Genomic DNA, 17,303 nt, shown 5'->3' on the forward strand with positions numbered 1-17,303 from the left:
TCAGCCAACTGAAAAGTTAGATGTCTAGTCTGAGATCTTTGCATATACTCCCTTTTTCAGTCAGCTAACAAGTGACTGACAATCAGTCCTACAGCTCTTCTATCACAGAAAAGAATTAATTGTCCTTTCAAGGTCTTCTTTTCCTCACATTTCAGATAAAAGAGCTATTACAGACCGACCATCTACATCTTCAGTAGCTTCAAAGAGAACCTTTGCTTCATTTTTGGATCTTGTCCAAACTCCTTAAAAATTACTGATGTTTCTATATTCTATAATATATATATCTCATGGTTCTGTGCAGGAGGACCAAATTAACATAGTAAGTGAATGAAGTTAATTCTATGTTATATAGCTATGTTTAATGGCAAGAAATTTCAAATATGAAGAAGAATGGCAGAAATTCTTCTACTTAGGAAATTTTAATACCATTGTTACTAAACATTACTCTCACCTGTCTCAGCTTCTCAGTATCTGCTTGAGACATATTCATGGTATTCTGTGTATCTGTTACTCCTGCAGTGGGTGCTGGACCAGGAACTTGTGAAACTTTGGGAAACTGTTGTCCTTGAGAACTCATCGGAGAATTTCCAGATGTGTTGAAGTTGCCCTCAGATCCAGGCCGTGGCTGTTCAGCAGCATCATGAGCCAGTTGACCAGTTCCAAAAGATTCTGGCTGAGGTCTTGGAGTCATTGGTGGCTGATCATACGGGTCATGTGCTGGAGCAGCTGGACCATGGCTAAATGAATCTGTTATTGCAGGTCCTGCAGGTCTGGGAGTTTGAGAACATGGATCTGATGGCCTGACAAAAGTACCCTGCAACCTGTTCTGTGGTGCCTGCAGGAAAGGATCTCTATTTGGTATTAGTCCTGGTCTTGTCATTGCAGGCCTGTTAAAACTCTCTGGAACCCCTGGCCTTGGAGTTGCTGGTTGCTGAGAATAAGGATCATTGAGAACAGGCCTTGGTGTTCCAGGAGGTTGGGCGTATGGATCAGAATGTCTCTGGTTTGCTGGGGACTGGGCAAATAAATCTGCTGGCTGAGCAGGTCTTGGCGTTGGTGGTTGCTGCATGTACGGATCAACTGTGGCGGGTCGAGGAGTTCCTGGAGGCTGGGCATAAGGATCAGCAACTGGCCGAGGAGTACCTGGAGGCTGGGAGTAAGGGTCCTGAGAAGCTGGCCTTGAAATGGGTCCAGACTGAGAAAAAGAATCACTCTGTTGACGCACTATTCGGGGTGGATGGCCAAAAGTCTCCTTCATGGCAGGATGGGGAGTAAGGGGAGGCTGGCTGTATGGATCATTAGGCTGATTATGAGAAAAGTTATCTACTGGCCTCGGTGTCAAAGCAGGCCTCTCATAGGGATCAACAGCCACGCGCCGCGGTGTGCCTGGCATGGAGCTGTAAGGGTCTTGCGGCGACTGAGGTGGGCGCATCGGAGTTTTGAAAGGCCCTGGGCTGCCATCAACGGGAGCAGGAGCGGGAGTCAGTGGCGGCCGTGCATAAGCATCAGAAGTCACTCTCTGTCTTGGAAATGTGTCAGTCCTGGCAGCTGGCTTAGTGAAGGGGTCACTGTTCCCAGTTGTTAAAGGAACCTTCCCTGACTGTTCCATAACTATGGGTGACCTTGGGACTCCCAGTGGTTTGGAGAATTGTTCTGATGCCATGACCGGCCTGGGTGTGTCTGGTGGCTTTGCATAGGGATCACTGCTACCTGGAGATGAAGAACAGGAATCCCTGACTGGCGAAGGCCTGCTTCCTGATGGCTCAGTTACCTGAATGGGCCTAGAGATGGACGACTGTGGTGCACAGGTATCTAATGGTGCAATGGTATTTCTTCTAACAAAGTTTTGGTTAATGGGTGCTGGTCTAGGTGTTCCCACCATTTTAGCATATGGATCCATCGGAGAAGGGGGTCTTGTGTTTGTGGAACTTGGAGAAAACATCTGCTGTGATGATGTCTGAGGAGTCTGAGGCTGAGACAGTGGATCATGTACTGGGATTCGGGTGGGAGTAGGGGGCGGAGCTTGTGGTTTCAGGAACACATCATCCGAGGACGCTGATGTAGGTGTAGCAGGTAGCTGCTGCTTTGTAAATAGATCCTTATGGAATGTCTGCTGTGCAGGAGACATACTTCCATTGCCAGTCTGTGGTGTTAAGGGGCTCTGGATCCCACTGCTAGGTGTGTCTGAGCCAGACTGGTTCAGAAGCTGTTGCGAACCAAACTGCTGCTGCTGCTGCTGTTGCTGCTGCTGTTGCTGCTGCTCATTTTTCACTTGTTCAAGCTTCTGTGTGGCTTCTATTTTGGCTTGCTGCTTACTTTTTTGCCGCATTTGCTGTTTTAAAATGATGAGGAAAAAGGTTACACTTGTAAGTCCAGTGTATACAAAATGTTTCTGATGACCGAATCTCTTAATTAAAACTTTAGGACACGTCCAAGATCAATTACATATAATTTTAAATTGCAATTTTTTAATGCAATGGAAGGAGAGGCTCTAGCTATTTGTAAAGTTCAATTATCTTGACGTGCACTTTGATTGCCTGGGAAGAAGCATTTCCTAGGTTGCATAGAGAGCAGCACCGCTTTCCAGCCTTACACTCTGAAGACAAAAAGTTACCAGACAGATGTAGCACTGATGTGAGAGACACCAGCCCAATCTGAAGCACTAGTCTTCAGGACAAAGTTAATGCAATAGGGTATATCAAAATGAACTACTGTACTAGCCAACCATACAGAGAAAGAATGACCTATTTTCCATAACAGGTAGGATTTAGGAGTCAAAGTTTTAAACTGAAGTTTTCTAACATTTCCCAGCAGCTTCTCTTCTGATAGCATCTATTTTCTTCCTACGCAGAATGGCTGGCTTTATACTCCTCTACAAAGAAAGATTAAAATTGATTTTATTATAACAGATTGCAACAATGCAATAAAAAGCTGGAAAAAAATAACAAAATACCCTAAATGGAACACACCTGTCTGAATTTCCATTCCTGCTCATGTTCAGATTCCCTCTGTTTTAATGGATCTTTAAAGAGGTCAGAGTCGATGCGTGAGCTCGGATCAATGCTATCCTGTTGCTGCTGCCTTTTCATGGAGTCATTTGACATCTGTACTTTATTGATGCGCAAAGCAGCTCTATTATCTCTGGCTTTTTGCTGGGAAAAGATTAAAAAAAATGTGGTTAGTCTTATTTTCTTTTGCTAGATGAACACTGCATCTGTTATTCCTCCAAAATCTATCACCACATTATTTCTACAGCCTGTTTGAATCGCAGGAGTGCTTGTGAAAACGAAACTGTGTGCTTTAAAAGGAATTCCAAACTGAAAATACTTCATCTCCATAGAAATTCTGCATTTAACATGCATGGAAAGCACTAAGAGTTTATTAGCAGTAGAGGTTTTCTATACATTAGGAGTGTGTTCAGGTATTGTGCTGTGCCAAGAAAGCATGAATCCCACCAGTTTACCATTCAAATCACATATTGGTGTGGTCTGCCATTTGAAGACACAAGCACAGCAGATGATGTTCAGATCAATAAAGCCCACTAATGTGGAGAACTTCAATGACAAGAAAAATACAGTCCACTCCATTAAATAGCCTCTATAGATCCCAGTCTGTGTTAAGTTAGCAGTATAAACACAGGATATGAGCTTATGGATCAGAAAAAATTGGATGGAAGAACAGCAATTCTTCTCCAATGAGGCATTTTACAGCTATACTGGCACTTTAAAGCATCTAATGGAAGTTTCAAAGAGTCTGTTTTACCACCCATCTAGCATGTGATTCCTTTTCTGAATCAAATCCTCGCATCTCCTTTTTCACAATTTTATTTGCAGTTGTCAAGTAGAGGTTGCCTAGTAAGAAAAGTCTTTAATCCTTCCCCTCCAACAATGGCACATTGACATGGACGTGAGCATCTGTGTCAGCAACAAAACAATTAGCATCCTTCTCCCCTGCAAGTGATGGGACTGTGCGTACCAAGGAAAGTAAAAAGCCTAAAGTGGAAATTTACTAAATGCTCTTCTGAATTTCATTTCTAAAGTAGCTTTTACTCATCCCCACAGAGTGCAAGTCCCTTAGCAGAGGTACAGCAGCAGATTCTTGTGTGTACAGTGCCAGGAATGCCAGTAACAGCTGAATGGCAAGAGTACATGGGCTGTAACTTCTGTGAGGAAATAACTGCTTCTTGCTATGTAAAAACACTTGTGTATGCACTTGCAAGCACACTCCTCCCAAACAGCAAGGTTTTTTGCAGCAATGATTTTTGCAGATGCTTTTTGGACAGCCATCAGGAGAATAGGGCTGCATTTGTTAAGAACAACAAAAACCAAAAACATCAAGTAATAGAAATAATGGTATTCCATCTATCTAACTGGATAGTATCTTAGAAATACTACACAGGAGGTATCAACAGGGTGAAACATAGCATGGACAAGAGGTCCAGAGCTGCTGAATAAAAGGCAGAATAATGATGACACAAAGTGATACAAAGAGATAACATAAAATAATTCCTTCAAGTGGAAGTGAGTTCAGAAAGACCAAGAACTCCACTTCCCACATTGAGTTTGGGGTAATGACTTATCCCCTGAAAGCTGTCAGAGAGATAAGGGGATTTTTTAATTTGTACAGTAGGAAATTATGTTGGTACTGTTACGCTGTGAGTTGTGGGAACAACACATATGGGAACCAAATTTGCTTACTAATGTGACTACACTGAAAAAAGTGCAGATGGGAGGAGGCTAAGGGACTGAAAACATAACCCCACAAAGCCACAAAAGTGCACAGAGTCAGAATGATCATCCAATTGCTGCTGCAAAGAAACAGATGATGAGAATTAGAAGAGACTGGGGATGTGGCAGAAAATTAAAGAAATGTACATGTGCTAAGGATAGTCAGGAAGGACAAAAAGTTTGAATAATATAGTTAAAAAGTTCAATAATATAGAATGGAGTCAATGACCACGTAGCTCCAGATTGCTACTACAAGGATGTGTGTTCACTTGACTTAGATGGGAAGAATGCTTTGGAGATAAAAATGGAAGACATTTGAAGAGTTTCCACCACAAAGCAATAGAAGAGAATAAATACTCAAGGAGACTCTAAGGCAAGCCTAAAGGAGTAGAAGATGAAGAAAGTAGGGATGTGAGAACTGACACCTCTGGAATCGTTAGTTCAACAGGTGAGAGACTTCAGCAACCCTAATAAGGCAATAAAGCAAAGACTAGTGAGCAGGTAAGATAAGCGAGGGGTAAGTCCCATAATGATTTATTATCCTTCTGAAGAAACTGGTGAAATCCTCTGCAGAAGGAGCCAGAGCAGAGCCAGTGGGAACCACAAATGTTCTCCTTTCAGCTGATGTCTTTAGATTGCACGATACTAACATAGTTTTTTCCAAGACTGAAAAGCAAAGAGTAAAGGTAAGAGTATTCAGAGATACAAGTTAAATTACAAAGGCATTCTTGGAGAAAGTGAACTTTCACAAATCCTAGAACTTTATTTAATTTAAAAACAAAACATAAAGTGATTTTAATTTGAAAACAAATCAAAACTTTAAAGTGAAATATATGTTTGCTGGAAGTAAGTGAACGGAGGTGGTAATTGCACTTACCACATATGGAGCCCTCTCTTGTGAGCTTGCTTTCCTCCACAGTTTAGCAATCTGCTTCACTCTTGTAGCCCAGTCTGTGAATGAAAAAATGTGTTAATATACAAGGTTTTGCTCAGTCTATTTTACAGTCTTTCACTTCAAGATGCATAAATTGCTACAAAGTATTTAACTTTATTCAGTGAATTACTCACCTGGAAATTCTTCCTTCAGGTTAGGGAAGTTGATATTTGTATAAAGAACAGGTGCTACTGTTGCCATTTCACCCAAAGCTTCTTCTTTTTCCCACTTTAGGGTGCTTCTTTGAGCATTGGACATTGTATCGCCTTCACTTTCCAAAGGGGGAGCAGATGGTGCCCATGAGCTATTCGGATCACTTACCATTGGATTGAATGCTGGATTCTTATCCCTGACAAAGCAGAAAAGGGTTTTGTTTTAGAGATCATTTACTATCAATATAAATAAAAACAAATCAAACCCCAAAAGACTGGCAAAGTACTTATTCTGTTTGCTATTTCAGTTGTGAATAGGTTGCAATAATACAGAAGTTTATGTAGCGTCTGTCAAGAATGAATAGTTGAATATTAATAACATAGTATTAATAACACCAACACTCAAGTGATAAATGTTAAAGAACATGTATTTTCTATTTCTCATCCTGACTTACCTGGTATCAGGATATGGCTGCTGAGTAATGGGCGAGAAACTGCCTAGTCCACCTCCAGTAGTCAAAGTTGTATGAGGGAGATGAGGGTTAGGGCCAATCAGACCATTCATAGGGGGTACCCTTGAAAATGTGTTCTCTCCTGGAAAAAAGAAATTTAAATAACTGTGTTAAATAGTTTTAAGGGAGAAGTGGAAGTTCTCAGTCAAAAAATGACACTTCATCTAATGAAAAACTAATCACGTTTAATTTTTACAGTTCAGGGCAGCCTTGGCTGCAACATCCATGAGATGGTGGAGTTGAGGATCTTGTGCAGCAGGAACAGAATACCAAGCAGGATCACAACCCTGGACTTTTCAAGTAGTTGCTAGGGGACATCTCGTGGGACAGGGTATTGGTAGATAAAGGGGCCCAAGATAGTTAGTCTGTCTCCAAGGATCACTTTTTCCAAGCTCAGGGTCAGAGCATCCCAGCAGGTAGGAAATCAAGCAAGGGAGCCAGGACCCACAGTGTTAAACAGGGAACTGTTGGGCAAACTCAAGTGGAAGAAGAGAGTCTACAGGTCATGTAAGGAAGGGATGGCCACTTGGGATGAATATAAGACTGTTGTCAGAGGATGTAGGGAGGCAACTAGGAAAGCTGAAGCCTCATTGGAATTGCAAGGGAGCTCAAGGACAACAAGAAGGGCTTCTTCAAATACATTGCAGGTAAAACCAACAATAGAGGCAATGTAGGCCCACTGTTGTATGAGGGGGGTTCCTGGTGACAGATGATACAGAGAGGGCAGAATTACTGAATGCCTTTTTTGCCTCTGTCTATACTGCTGGAGACTGTCCTCAGGAGACCCAGACTCCAGAGGAAGTCAGGTGTCAGGAGGATGGAGCCAGGCTGTTCTTGGTGATGTCCAATGATAGGACAAGCTGGAACATAAGAGGTTCCAAAGAAACATAAGGAATAACTTCTTCGCTGTGAGGGTGAGGGAGCACTAAAATGGGCTGCCCAGATGGGTTGTTGAATCTCCTTCTCTGGAACATTCAAAACCCACCTGGATGAGTTCCTATGTGACCTACTCTAGGTGGTCCTGCTCTGGCAGGGCGGGGATTGGACTGGATGATCTTTGAGGTCCCTTCCAGCCCTTAACATTCTGTGATTGTGTGATTTTTGGAAAAGATTTTAAATGCATTTACACTGCTTCCCTACAAGCTTAAGGGATTCTTGTCTACTGTATCTCATCCCTGCATGGATTTTTTTTTTTCTAGTCTGACAAAACAGGGTTTTTTTAAATGGAATTCCAAAACTTTTGCAGCAAGCCACACTATGGTACTCCACTTTATACCAAAGGATATTCTTAAAGGTCTAACGGTCTGTCGTGTTTGTTATATCCAGATTCAAGCAGCAAGCATGGAAAACGCTGTTTTCAGTCCTTGCAGAATTATCATAAACCACCTGAATTAAACATCTCCTCTTCTGAGACTTCTGAGCAGTCTACCAGAGTAAGCCTTATTATCTACTAACTCCCTAATTTGTAACCAATGAAACAGATAAATCCAGTCAAATGAGCATCAGCATTTTCTAATTAAAAGTCCAGCCTAGCAGTACAAAGGCGGAAAATTTTATTTATTTGATTACAATATGACAAATGTGCCACAGGCAGATTCATTCCAGCAGATGGTATTTGCAGATGTTCCTACATAGAATTAACACTGGACTTTGAATCTGTCACTTCAGTGCAATTATAACTGTTGTCCCAGTACTTTCCTAAAAAGCACAGAAGTAGCTCAGGAATTAGATGCATCTGCGGGATGACACTGTGTCATTCTCTCATGCTTTAGGAGACTGTCTTCTGATCTATAGGTTACATACACTACACTGCAAATATGATTTGGAGTAACTAAAAATTTCAGAGGACATGCTTTACTGTAGCTGCTAAATAGGTAGTATATGGTAACTGTGAAGACCTAACAAAGAGGATGGACAGTCAAGCCTCTGGTTTGCACTGTAGAATCACGTGTCTTTATGAGAAGAGAGCATTAATTTTATTTGAAATTGCTCAAATTTGATGGTAGCTTCCTCATTAGTGAAGCATTTATCTTAAGAGAAACTTGTGGATCATTACATTGTAACTGAACCAAATTATAAATCCAAAACTTTGTAATTATGGCAGTTCCCACAAGGAGAAGTTAATCATGCACAATTCAAATGTTGAAGTTATCTCCAAATACTCTAAAGTAATGGGGAAATAGGCAGTGATATCTGTATTATCTTTCTAAGATAATAAACTCTCCTTTCTAAGACTTTTTGAAATCTTTCCTTTTTATGGAAATACATTCAACAAGGAAACCACTACTTTTAATTCTTGTGAATAATTCACTTGTTAAATTGATTTGCATTTTACTTTTTGTAGTAGTACCAGTGTCACAGAATGGACACTCCGTATATGAGCTTGGGGAAAATCTACTAGAGGTGATGTCTGATGAGAAAAGAGTACACTAGATTATACTCACAGATGCTGTTAAAAAAATGGCAATGCTCTACTGCTAACAGCAATAAATAAAATCAATCTGCCCCTTCCCTTCAATTTAAGAGCAAGAACAGGTTGTTAACAACTCATGATAATTTGAGTAGTAGCAAAGAAAACAAATTATAATCTCCCAGACACATTTCAGTATTACTTAGCTTTCTCTCTGTTATTTGGGCAAGACTAGCTAATATGTTAAACTGAATACTTAAAGGAAATTAAGACTCAGTAAATCACTGTTATACGGACTCCTTTCTTACCCTTGAGTAGGTGCTCAAAAGTAATTAAAGAATAAAGTCAGAGAGAACACAAGCTTTATCACAGACAAATTTCAAAATTATGGCTGTGTCAGTTAAAATGAAAACTCCAAAGTGTCAAAAAAATCTAAAATAACTGTCCTTTTCTATGAGCAAAATTTAAATGCATGTTCATCAGATACCCCCTAACACAGTATTTTAGAATAATGTTTCATAAGGTAGCTCCACAAATTAACAACAGTAGAAGTTAAGGCATGTGTTACTTTTGTATTAGTCTTTAAAATCTGCCTGACTCTCCTGCCCAGACTGCTGTTTTAAAACTAACAAAGGAACGTACCTTGACTGTGCAAAGACATAAGTTGTGGTGGAGGTGGAGGTTGTGGCAACGGAGCTGGCTGTGTGGTTGCTGGACTCAAGACAGCTGTGAACAAATCTTCCACATCCTTTCCTCCTAGCTCTGCAAAAACACTGTGCATGAGTTGGCTGCTATTGTTTACAAAATGTATGAGACAACAAAGATTACAGAACGTACCTGGGATTTTGTACAGTTTGCCAAGAATAGCACCTGGACAAAGCAAAAACAACACAGAATGAGTCGTCACCAAAAGATACAATAAAAATGAATCCTGCAACCAAGTCCAAAAAGGTGTGTGACAATACATAGATAAATAATTTGAGGAATAAAAGGAGAAGACTTCTACTTAAGTTTTCTAGAAGACCAAGAACCAAAAAATTACCATCTGTGACCATTTTATCCAGTTCTGGACTCAGGATTCCATCCAACTGTTCTTCACTCAATGGCCGTGAACTCTGGCTGACATTCGGCTGAGGCAGAGAAGAAGGATCATCAGAGATGGGACCAATATCCAATCCACCTGAAGGAAGACAGAATATTAAGTTAGACAGAAACAGTCATATTTATTGGTATGGAATAAAGAGCATAAAACTTGTTTTTTTTTCCCCAGACCAAGATTTCTAAGATATGGCAAAATAATACATTCATTATAGAAAGTAAACAAAACCACTCAGTATTTCTCTCCAGTTTAGTGCATTGTTTGAAGAATGTTAACTGAACAGAATGCAACTGGGAGAATGGGAAGTAAGACTAATGAGTTGAGGTACAGCACGTTTTTGAGTGCATAGTTTTCACTATGCAGTTCCACTGTAACTATTTTTCACATTTCATAAACATCACTCATACGCAATACGGCTCGTCCTCATGTACCGTCACACCAAACGTTTTCACAATACCACATTAAATATCTACTGAAGTGCTGCTGAAGTGTAGTCGATACCAAACAAGTTACAGCAGTTTCTGTTTCAAAAACTTCTGAATATTCCAGGCTATAGCAGACAAAGTCCCTTGTTGGTACTGAGAAAACATAACTTACTATATAAATTTCCTAATGTCCTTTACAAGTCAATACATTTCTCAAAGAAGAAATATCTTTGAAGAAGAACTGCACACTTCAGTATTTAAAACATACTTCCGTATTAAATACCAAACAAAACCAAATCTAAAATAATGAAACATGCCATTCTACTTATTGTCAACCTGTGTTTTACACTAAGTGATGAATCACTACCCAGTAGAAACAAAAAGGTTGATGCTGACTGCTCTATTCATGCTTTAATATCTTCACATTGTCAAAATGCTTTTAATTTACACAAGATACTGCTACAATAAAGACTACACACTACTACTAGAAGTAATACTAAAATTAATAGTGGCAGCAAGAAAATGTATGGTTTTGTATCATGAAACACAAGAACTCAGGAAGGCTTTTAAGAGCTGTAAGCAAAACTTTATGCAGTACTCAAATGCAGAGTGCAGAGTTTATAGGTCGTGTTAAGACTCAAGCACCACAGGGAGAGTGGGAAATGAAAGCATGAATTAGTGACACAGCAAAGGAGTACTAGTTTCTACACATGCAGTTCTCCAGCTAAAACCACTAGGAAAGATTACTACTTCCAACCATGGATCATCCATTGTTTAGTTTCTTACCAAATGGGGAGGGTGAGTTCTCAACCTGGAAAGTGCATAAATCAAGACCTACAGGACCCAAACCAGATAAAATGGATGATTATAACACAAGAACAAAAAAAAGTAAAGAAAAAAGCTGCATGCTGAAAAAAGCTACGCAGGTATGAAAGACAACAGCAGCTACATTTTATTCTCTCTTTAGCAGCAAAGCAAAGAGCCAAGTAAAACAAAATGTGGAAAAGGTTGAGTGATTGTTTTGGTTTTTTTGGGTTTTTTTGGTTTTTTGTTTTTTTGTAGAAGACAACAAAATCATTTCAAATCAAGGTATTCTCAAGATATGAAAATTGTATCTCAAACCAGTAGAGCACAACCTATAGATAAAATATGAAACAAGACATCTATAATAAACAGGAAAAAAAAGAAACACCAGAGAGACCTTACAAACATACCTGAATGATCTCCAGACTTTACCAAATCATCAGAAAGTATCCCAAGAATATCATCGTCAGTATTTAAGACTTCAGAAAGATCGACTAAAGGATCATCGGTGCTACCTGCGTAAGAGGCAATAAATCAAATCAGCCAGTTGTAGTATTTTACAGGACACTGGTGGGGTACTATAGCTTGAGCTATAAAACTCAAACACGGATTTACCATCTCTAAGGGCCTTCTGAAGTGTGTCATGTACTGCAAGTCACTCTGGGGTGAGAGGTTGTGGCGACTACTCAATCCCCTCCCATTCACACAGCCACCTTCACGTGCTTACGTTGCTCAGTCTTTTCTCCAATACACTAAAACTGATAATATAACCAGTCGTGTGGAAAAAAAGACTGGATAACTTTAGGGTGAAAAAAACCCCAAGATCTAGTGAGAACTTGCAACCTCTAAGACACAAAGGCCTATGAATGTAAAAGTAAACAAATACGTTTTACAAAGGACACAGCTCACAGGGAATATTTATAAAGACTAAACAAACAAAAAAGGCAAAAATGTGATCAGTTACTCCTCTTACCAACACTACCTTTCGTAAGACTACAGAGCAATCAGCTTCTACATCTTGATAGGGAAATAAAATGTGTGAGACGCAGCAGTAAGTAAATGGAAATTGGAGATGCTACTTTTAAGACCAGAAGAAAGCCTGAAGAAGTCAGAACAGTCAGAGGTAGAAGTGTCATATTCGTTTTGTTGCCTAAGAAGAACTGGCCTGGTCATACCAATAAATTATTTACTATAAAATAATACATTTTTATATGATTATCTTCTTGACATCCAATTCATTAGAGAGAAATGATTCTAAATGGCCCATCTGGTTTTATAAACTATTTTTTTTTAGTACTATTACTGATGTGCAACAGTTAATAAAAAATACTTGAAAACCAGAAAAACTGTAGACTACAGCGACTACATAAGCAATCATTGCAAGCCCCATGCATCACAAAGAGAGGGTAAAATATAAAAACACACATGTATCATTAAACAGAGATACATACAAGTCACACCACGTGGAAAACAAATATGGGCAGGTTGAAAAGGAACCAGAATGTCAGACAGTAAACGTATTTCATAGATATATGGGTTATCTTTCCTCCTATTACAACCCAACTGCCCCAGGAAACTAATTCTAACTTAATTCAGGGACCTGGTGCCAAGGATTTACTTGTATCATGAGGCTACTTTTCATGCTGCTAAATTTTACAATGATTTAAGTGTTCCTTCTGCTGTTTTTCTGGAGACAATCCTTTTCTCTTCTACTGTTACTGAAAGTCAAAATGAAAATTTCTTTTACAATTTTTCTTCTTTATTTTCTTCCTTTGTAATATAGACAAGATGACACTATCCTAATTACATCATGTTTCATGTTTGCCACACAACTAGGTGGATCAATGTGCCAGTGCAGACCAGCCCATTTACACTTACAGAAATATTAAGGCTCCTATTGATATTTGGAAAAGTATTTCAAAGAGCCTCAAAAACACACTATGTTGTGGGTACAGTTACTTTAGGTACCTGATTAAAAAATACTATTAAATGTAAGCTTTTAAACTGAACACAGTTGTTGTGTTTTGGTTTCGTGGTAGAGTTTTTTTGTGAGTTTTTTTTTTGGGGGGGGGATGGTTTGGAGGGTTTTTGTGGTTTTGTTTGTTTCTAGCTTATTTTTTGAGATACTTGTTTTCCATCTAGCAATTTGGCCTAATACAAACTATGCAAGGAACTTATGCTAGGCACTGCAAGAGGATGTTGAAGGCTTCAGCTGGGTAGTAGGCTAAGGATTGACTTGAGTTGTTCTTTTAACTTTTCTCTATTCCTACTGGCAGGCAGGCAAGTATCAGGAGAAAAAAAAAACCCTTATGTAAGAAACATTGAGATTGTATTAGAAGCCTTTAATTCTTCTATAGTATGTTATGGTAGTTTTCTCCATAGCCCTTAGTAATTTGCTTGGGAACAGTCCCTAAAAATTGAGCTTCTAATTTGAATATAAATGTATTGAGTAAGTAGCTAGAAAGAGCTCAGATAGATGTAACTGAAGAGTTTACCACCCAGAGCTACAACTGGCTGTGAATAAATTCAGGCTTCAAATTAGAGTGCTCCTAACTATTAAGGCAGTCAAGACTCTGTAATGGCCTTCCAATGAGATTAGGAGGTTGCGAAAAAACTACCTGCTTTCAAAATGGGGCTTGTTAAGTCTACAAAAAGGCTGAATGTTGGCAACAGCAGAGGGTTAGACTATGGCCCGTATGTCTCACATAAGACATCTGATCTAAAGTGGATTTTTACTTTTTTTTTGTTTCCTATTTTTTTCCTTGTTTTAATTTCATGTGTGTGCTAAATATTATCTTGGAAACAAATAAATCACTTTAGTCAGCTGCTTCAGATCAGAATCAATAGCTGGTTGACATCTGCTGCCAAACAAATAGCTCAATACTGCTCATTAATTTGACTCTTTCAGAATGGAGATGAAAGCTAAGACAAAGCAAAAAGGGAAATAATTTGCTTGTAATGCTGGATCTGTAAGAGAACACAGTTCTGCTGCCATCTCATGATCCTGATTCCTCCAGTGAATTTACTTTTATTTATTTATGAAGCTCTAAAAGAACAAAAAAATCCCTCCCTGAAGGCTGCAGCCACCCTAAGATGTTTAATCATGCCATAATATATCTAGTTAAAGCATCCACGCAGCACTTGAATCAGTTGCACAAACTCGTATGACTCCTTTTGTCTAGGAAGAATTTCTTTACCATTCTCTGGAGACCCTACTTGAACAGATGAATTTGTCAGTATCCCTAGAAAAAACACACTGAATTTAAGATATATCAAACCAAAGGAAATGTCACATTGCCAAAGCCTTCACAGAACACGCCTCACCAAACGGCCTCTTTTAACTCAGAGACACCCAGGTAAAGAAATTAAAGAGAGATGCAGACTACTCAGGATCGAACAGATTCCAATCACCACTTTAAACTTCACCCATGAGAAGTTCCTGGAGATTTGGTGCTGTGTTTGCACAGTGAACAAGGCTTTGCACACTGCTCTAGCACTATCTTGGAAATTATTTTAAGGGTTGTTCTGATGCAGAATACACTGAGCAGCATGCCACCCATGTTGTAAAACCACAGAAAAGGTGAGTCTTGTAAGGAAAACAAAAACTGCAACCTCTGCCAGACAGAAATCAGGACTAGGAGCCTAAAGCTCACTGTAGTTACAGTTACTAGAAATTAATAGTAAATAAAGGACTCCAAAACCTCTCTTCTGGATGGCTTGGACAATCCTCATCACTACTGCAATCTTGTCCAGCAAAAGCTTCAGCTAACCTTAACCAAGCTCTAAGAATAAATAGTCACAGAATGTGTCACTAAAAAGCACTGCCAGCTCATAAGCTCTTCATAAGTTCATAAGTTCTTCAATTCCCTAGCAGTCCTATGCACATGCTGAAAAGCAGAGCAGATAGGGTAACTTCTTTAGATGTTTGAGAACTCTTTGGAAGATGGTCAAATGTATCTAAAACTTAATTTAAACAATCTGTCTTTCCCAAAAGAAGAATATTTTCCTTATGGAAAAGACCTATCCAGTTAAGCAAGGAACCTGACAGGAGTCGTGGGAGATTACTGATTGAGAAAAGGCACTGCAGGAAAATAACAGCCAGTAATAACATGGCCCTACAACTTCCTAGTGTAGTGAATTAAAGCAGTTCATGTTGTTTCTGCTCTAAAGACAGAAATGCATCGAAAAGACAGAAATGTCTCAGGTGCTCTGGGACATTGTTCTCACCTCCAGCTCCTCTACAGTAAAGTCAGCAAGGAAGATGTGACCGTTGCTAGCTCAGCAGTTAATTTATCAGTCTCTACCACTCAAAATGAATGTCTCTCTCACACTCGTGGAAACTATTGTAGAATTAACTGTCTCAAAGTCACAGTGAAAGAGTTAAGGAAAATTGCACTGGAACTGATCAGTACTGGCAGATGACTTCACCCACTGGTGCTCCAACTACATGTAACAAACAATTTCATCAGGACACAATTTTGGCTGAAAATCTGAACAGTTGAGAGACTATTGTTGAGAACATTCTGATGGCCAGAAGGCACTGTCCTTTGAGTTTCTCACATACAAAATGTGAAAGATGGTTATATCCACTAAAACCACTACTAGTGGTTTGTTTATTAATAGCCAGCTCGTTATGATTTATTTCTGAATAAAAAATAAAATCTTTCAACTTTGCTTATTCATAAAGAAGAAGGTTTTTAAAAATTCCTTTCAAACTTTGGAAAAATGGAACATTAAATTAACATCAAATTAATGAATTCCTAAAACCTTACACTATCATAACACATAAACATCAGTGGCTTTAATCTTGCAGTTGGATAGGCCAGCAGAGACTTCCGAATCTGTATTCTCTGGCTTCAAAAGAATGATGAGGTAAAAAAGCAAACTATGTGAGTCTCTTGTAGGTTGCAACCAATGAAATACAGATATTGAAGCATTCCATTTGCAGTGGTTTCCCCTTCAGGGAAAGATAACTTGTGCATTCTCTATTACTCACAATTTCAACTGCATCACAATCAATGTTTAATTATAACCTAAGCCTTTTGCTTTTCATTTAAGCAGATTTCCAGCAAGTAACTCACAAATAAGCGACCTTTTTTCAAATGACTCTCTGGACATAGTAAACTACAGCACGGTGTGTAAACATTTTTAGACAGAAAAAAATTGTGAGGATCAGCTGAAACACAAGCCATAAAGTAATTAATATACACAAGAAACAGTAACAGCTTTTAAAAAATACAGAATGGTAAGACATCTCTAGCTAACAATATATATTACAAGACACAGAGAAAAAGATAATTTGGAGAGGACACTAAGGTTTCAGCATTTATTTGCTCCTTTGTGTGAAGCTGTCCTTCAGCAGCACTTTACAACCTTCTGGCTATTTGCAAAACTCTCAGCAGTAACCTCGGTAAGGTTTAGCAATAGCAAAGGCAAAAGATTGCCCAGAGGCTACAAACTGTACCTGGAAAGGGCATTCATGTTCAGAAGGACATGGTGAAGCAAAAAATCTGAGGAGACTGTCAGTCTAAAATAATCTAAAACATTAAAGAAAATAGAAGTTGGATGACATTCATCCAACTAATATTCACTAGACTACTAAAAAGATCTTTTAATTACAGTATATATTTATATATATATATATATATATATATATATATATATATATCTCCTTCTATAATGGATCTGCATGCTTATTCTTATAGTGAATTACTTTTGTCGATTTTATAGACATGGATGTTACAGTCAAAGAGTTTCAGATTTCAATTAAGTGCCAACTGTTGTGCCATCCACTGCTCTTTCTGAAACTTGAGCTGAGTATCACTATCAATGTAACTTAACCTCACAATTACAGTTAATGCACAGAATGTTGAAAACCAAATCAGATAATGTGAGAAAGGTGAAAAAGAGAGTCAAAAAGCCCCAGCTACAACAACAAAATCAAACTACCGAATTATCACTAACTTTAGCTTTGTATACCTTGAGGTCCCAGTTTTGCCTGAGCTGGAGTGGAGGTTGAGCTAAGAAGGGGGTCAGATGAAGGATCCAGGAAACTGGTGGCCAGATTTGTTTTACATGAGAATGGAAGTGATTCTTCAGGTAAATTGTCTAGGCTCATTTTGTTTTGTCTACTGGTATCTAGAAGGTCTTTCCCAAAGAAAGCTTCCTGCAAAGAACACAAAATGATTCAATGTAGGAAAAATACTGAAAAAGTTGGGTAAATGCCAAAGTTAGAATTAA

General features: G+C 38.9%; 1 protein-coding gene across 13 annotated transcripts in view; it reads right to left on the reverse strand.

Annotated features, from left to right (window-relative positions):
* KMT2C (lysine methyltransferase 2C) overlaps window positions 1-17,303 on the reverse strand; it is a 208,107-nt gene that overhangs the window by 31,981 nt on the left and 158,823 nt on the right. For 11 of the 13 annotated variants that reach the window (XM_061996228.1, XM_061996232.1, XM_061996230.1 and 8 more), the window contains 11 exons: window positions 17,043-17,229; window positions 11,474-11,578; window positions 11,046-11,093; window positions 9,778-9,915; window positions 9,573-9,605; window positions 9,378-9,497; window positions 6,269-6,407; window positions 5,796-6,010; window positions 5,605-5,678; window positions 2,970-3,152; window positions 452-2,332 (listed from right to left, as the gene is read on the reverse strand). In XM_061996228.1, coding sequence (XP_061852212.1) covers window positions 452-2,332; window positions 2,970-3,152; window positions 5,605-5,678; window positions 5,796-6,010; window positions 6,269-6,407; window positions 9,378-9,497; window positions 9,573-9,605; window positions 9,778-9,915; window positions 11,046-11,093; window positions 11,474-11,578; window positions 17,043-17,229 — 3,123 coding nt within the window. The remainder of the gene's footprint in view (window positions 1-451; window positions 2,333-2,969; window positions 3,153-5,604; window positions 5,679-5,795; window positions 6,011-6,268; window positions 6,408-9,377; window positions 9,498-9,572; window positions 9,606-9,777; window positions 9,916-11,045; window positions 11,094-11,473; window positions 11,579-17,042; window positions 17,230-17,303) is intronic. The other 2 variants (XM_061996240.1, XM_061996234.1) reach the window with 1 other exon arrangement.

Source organism: Colius striatus, chromosome 5 (assembly GCF_028858725.1).
Source record: "Colius striatus isolate bColStr4 chromosome 5, bColStr4.1.hap1, whole genome shotgun sequence".
In the NCBI taxonomy this organism is placed as follows: domain Eukaryota; kingdom Metazoa; phylum Chordata; class Aves; order Coliiformes; family Coliidae; genus Colius; species Colius striatus.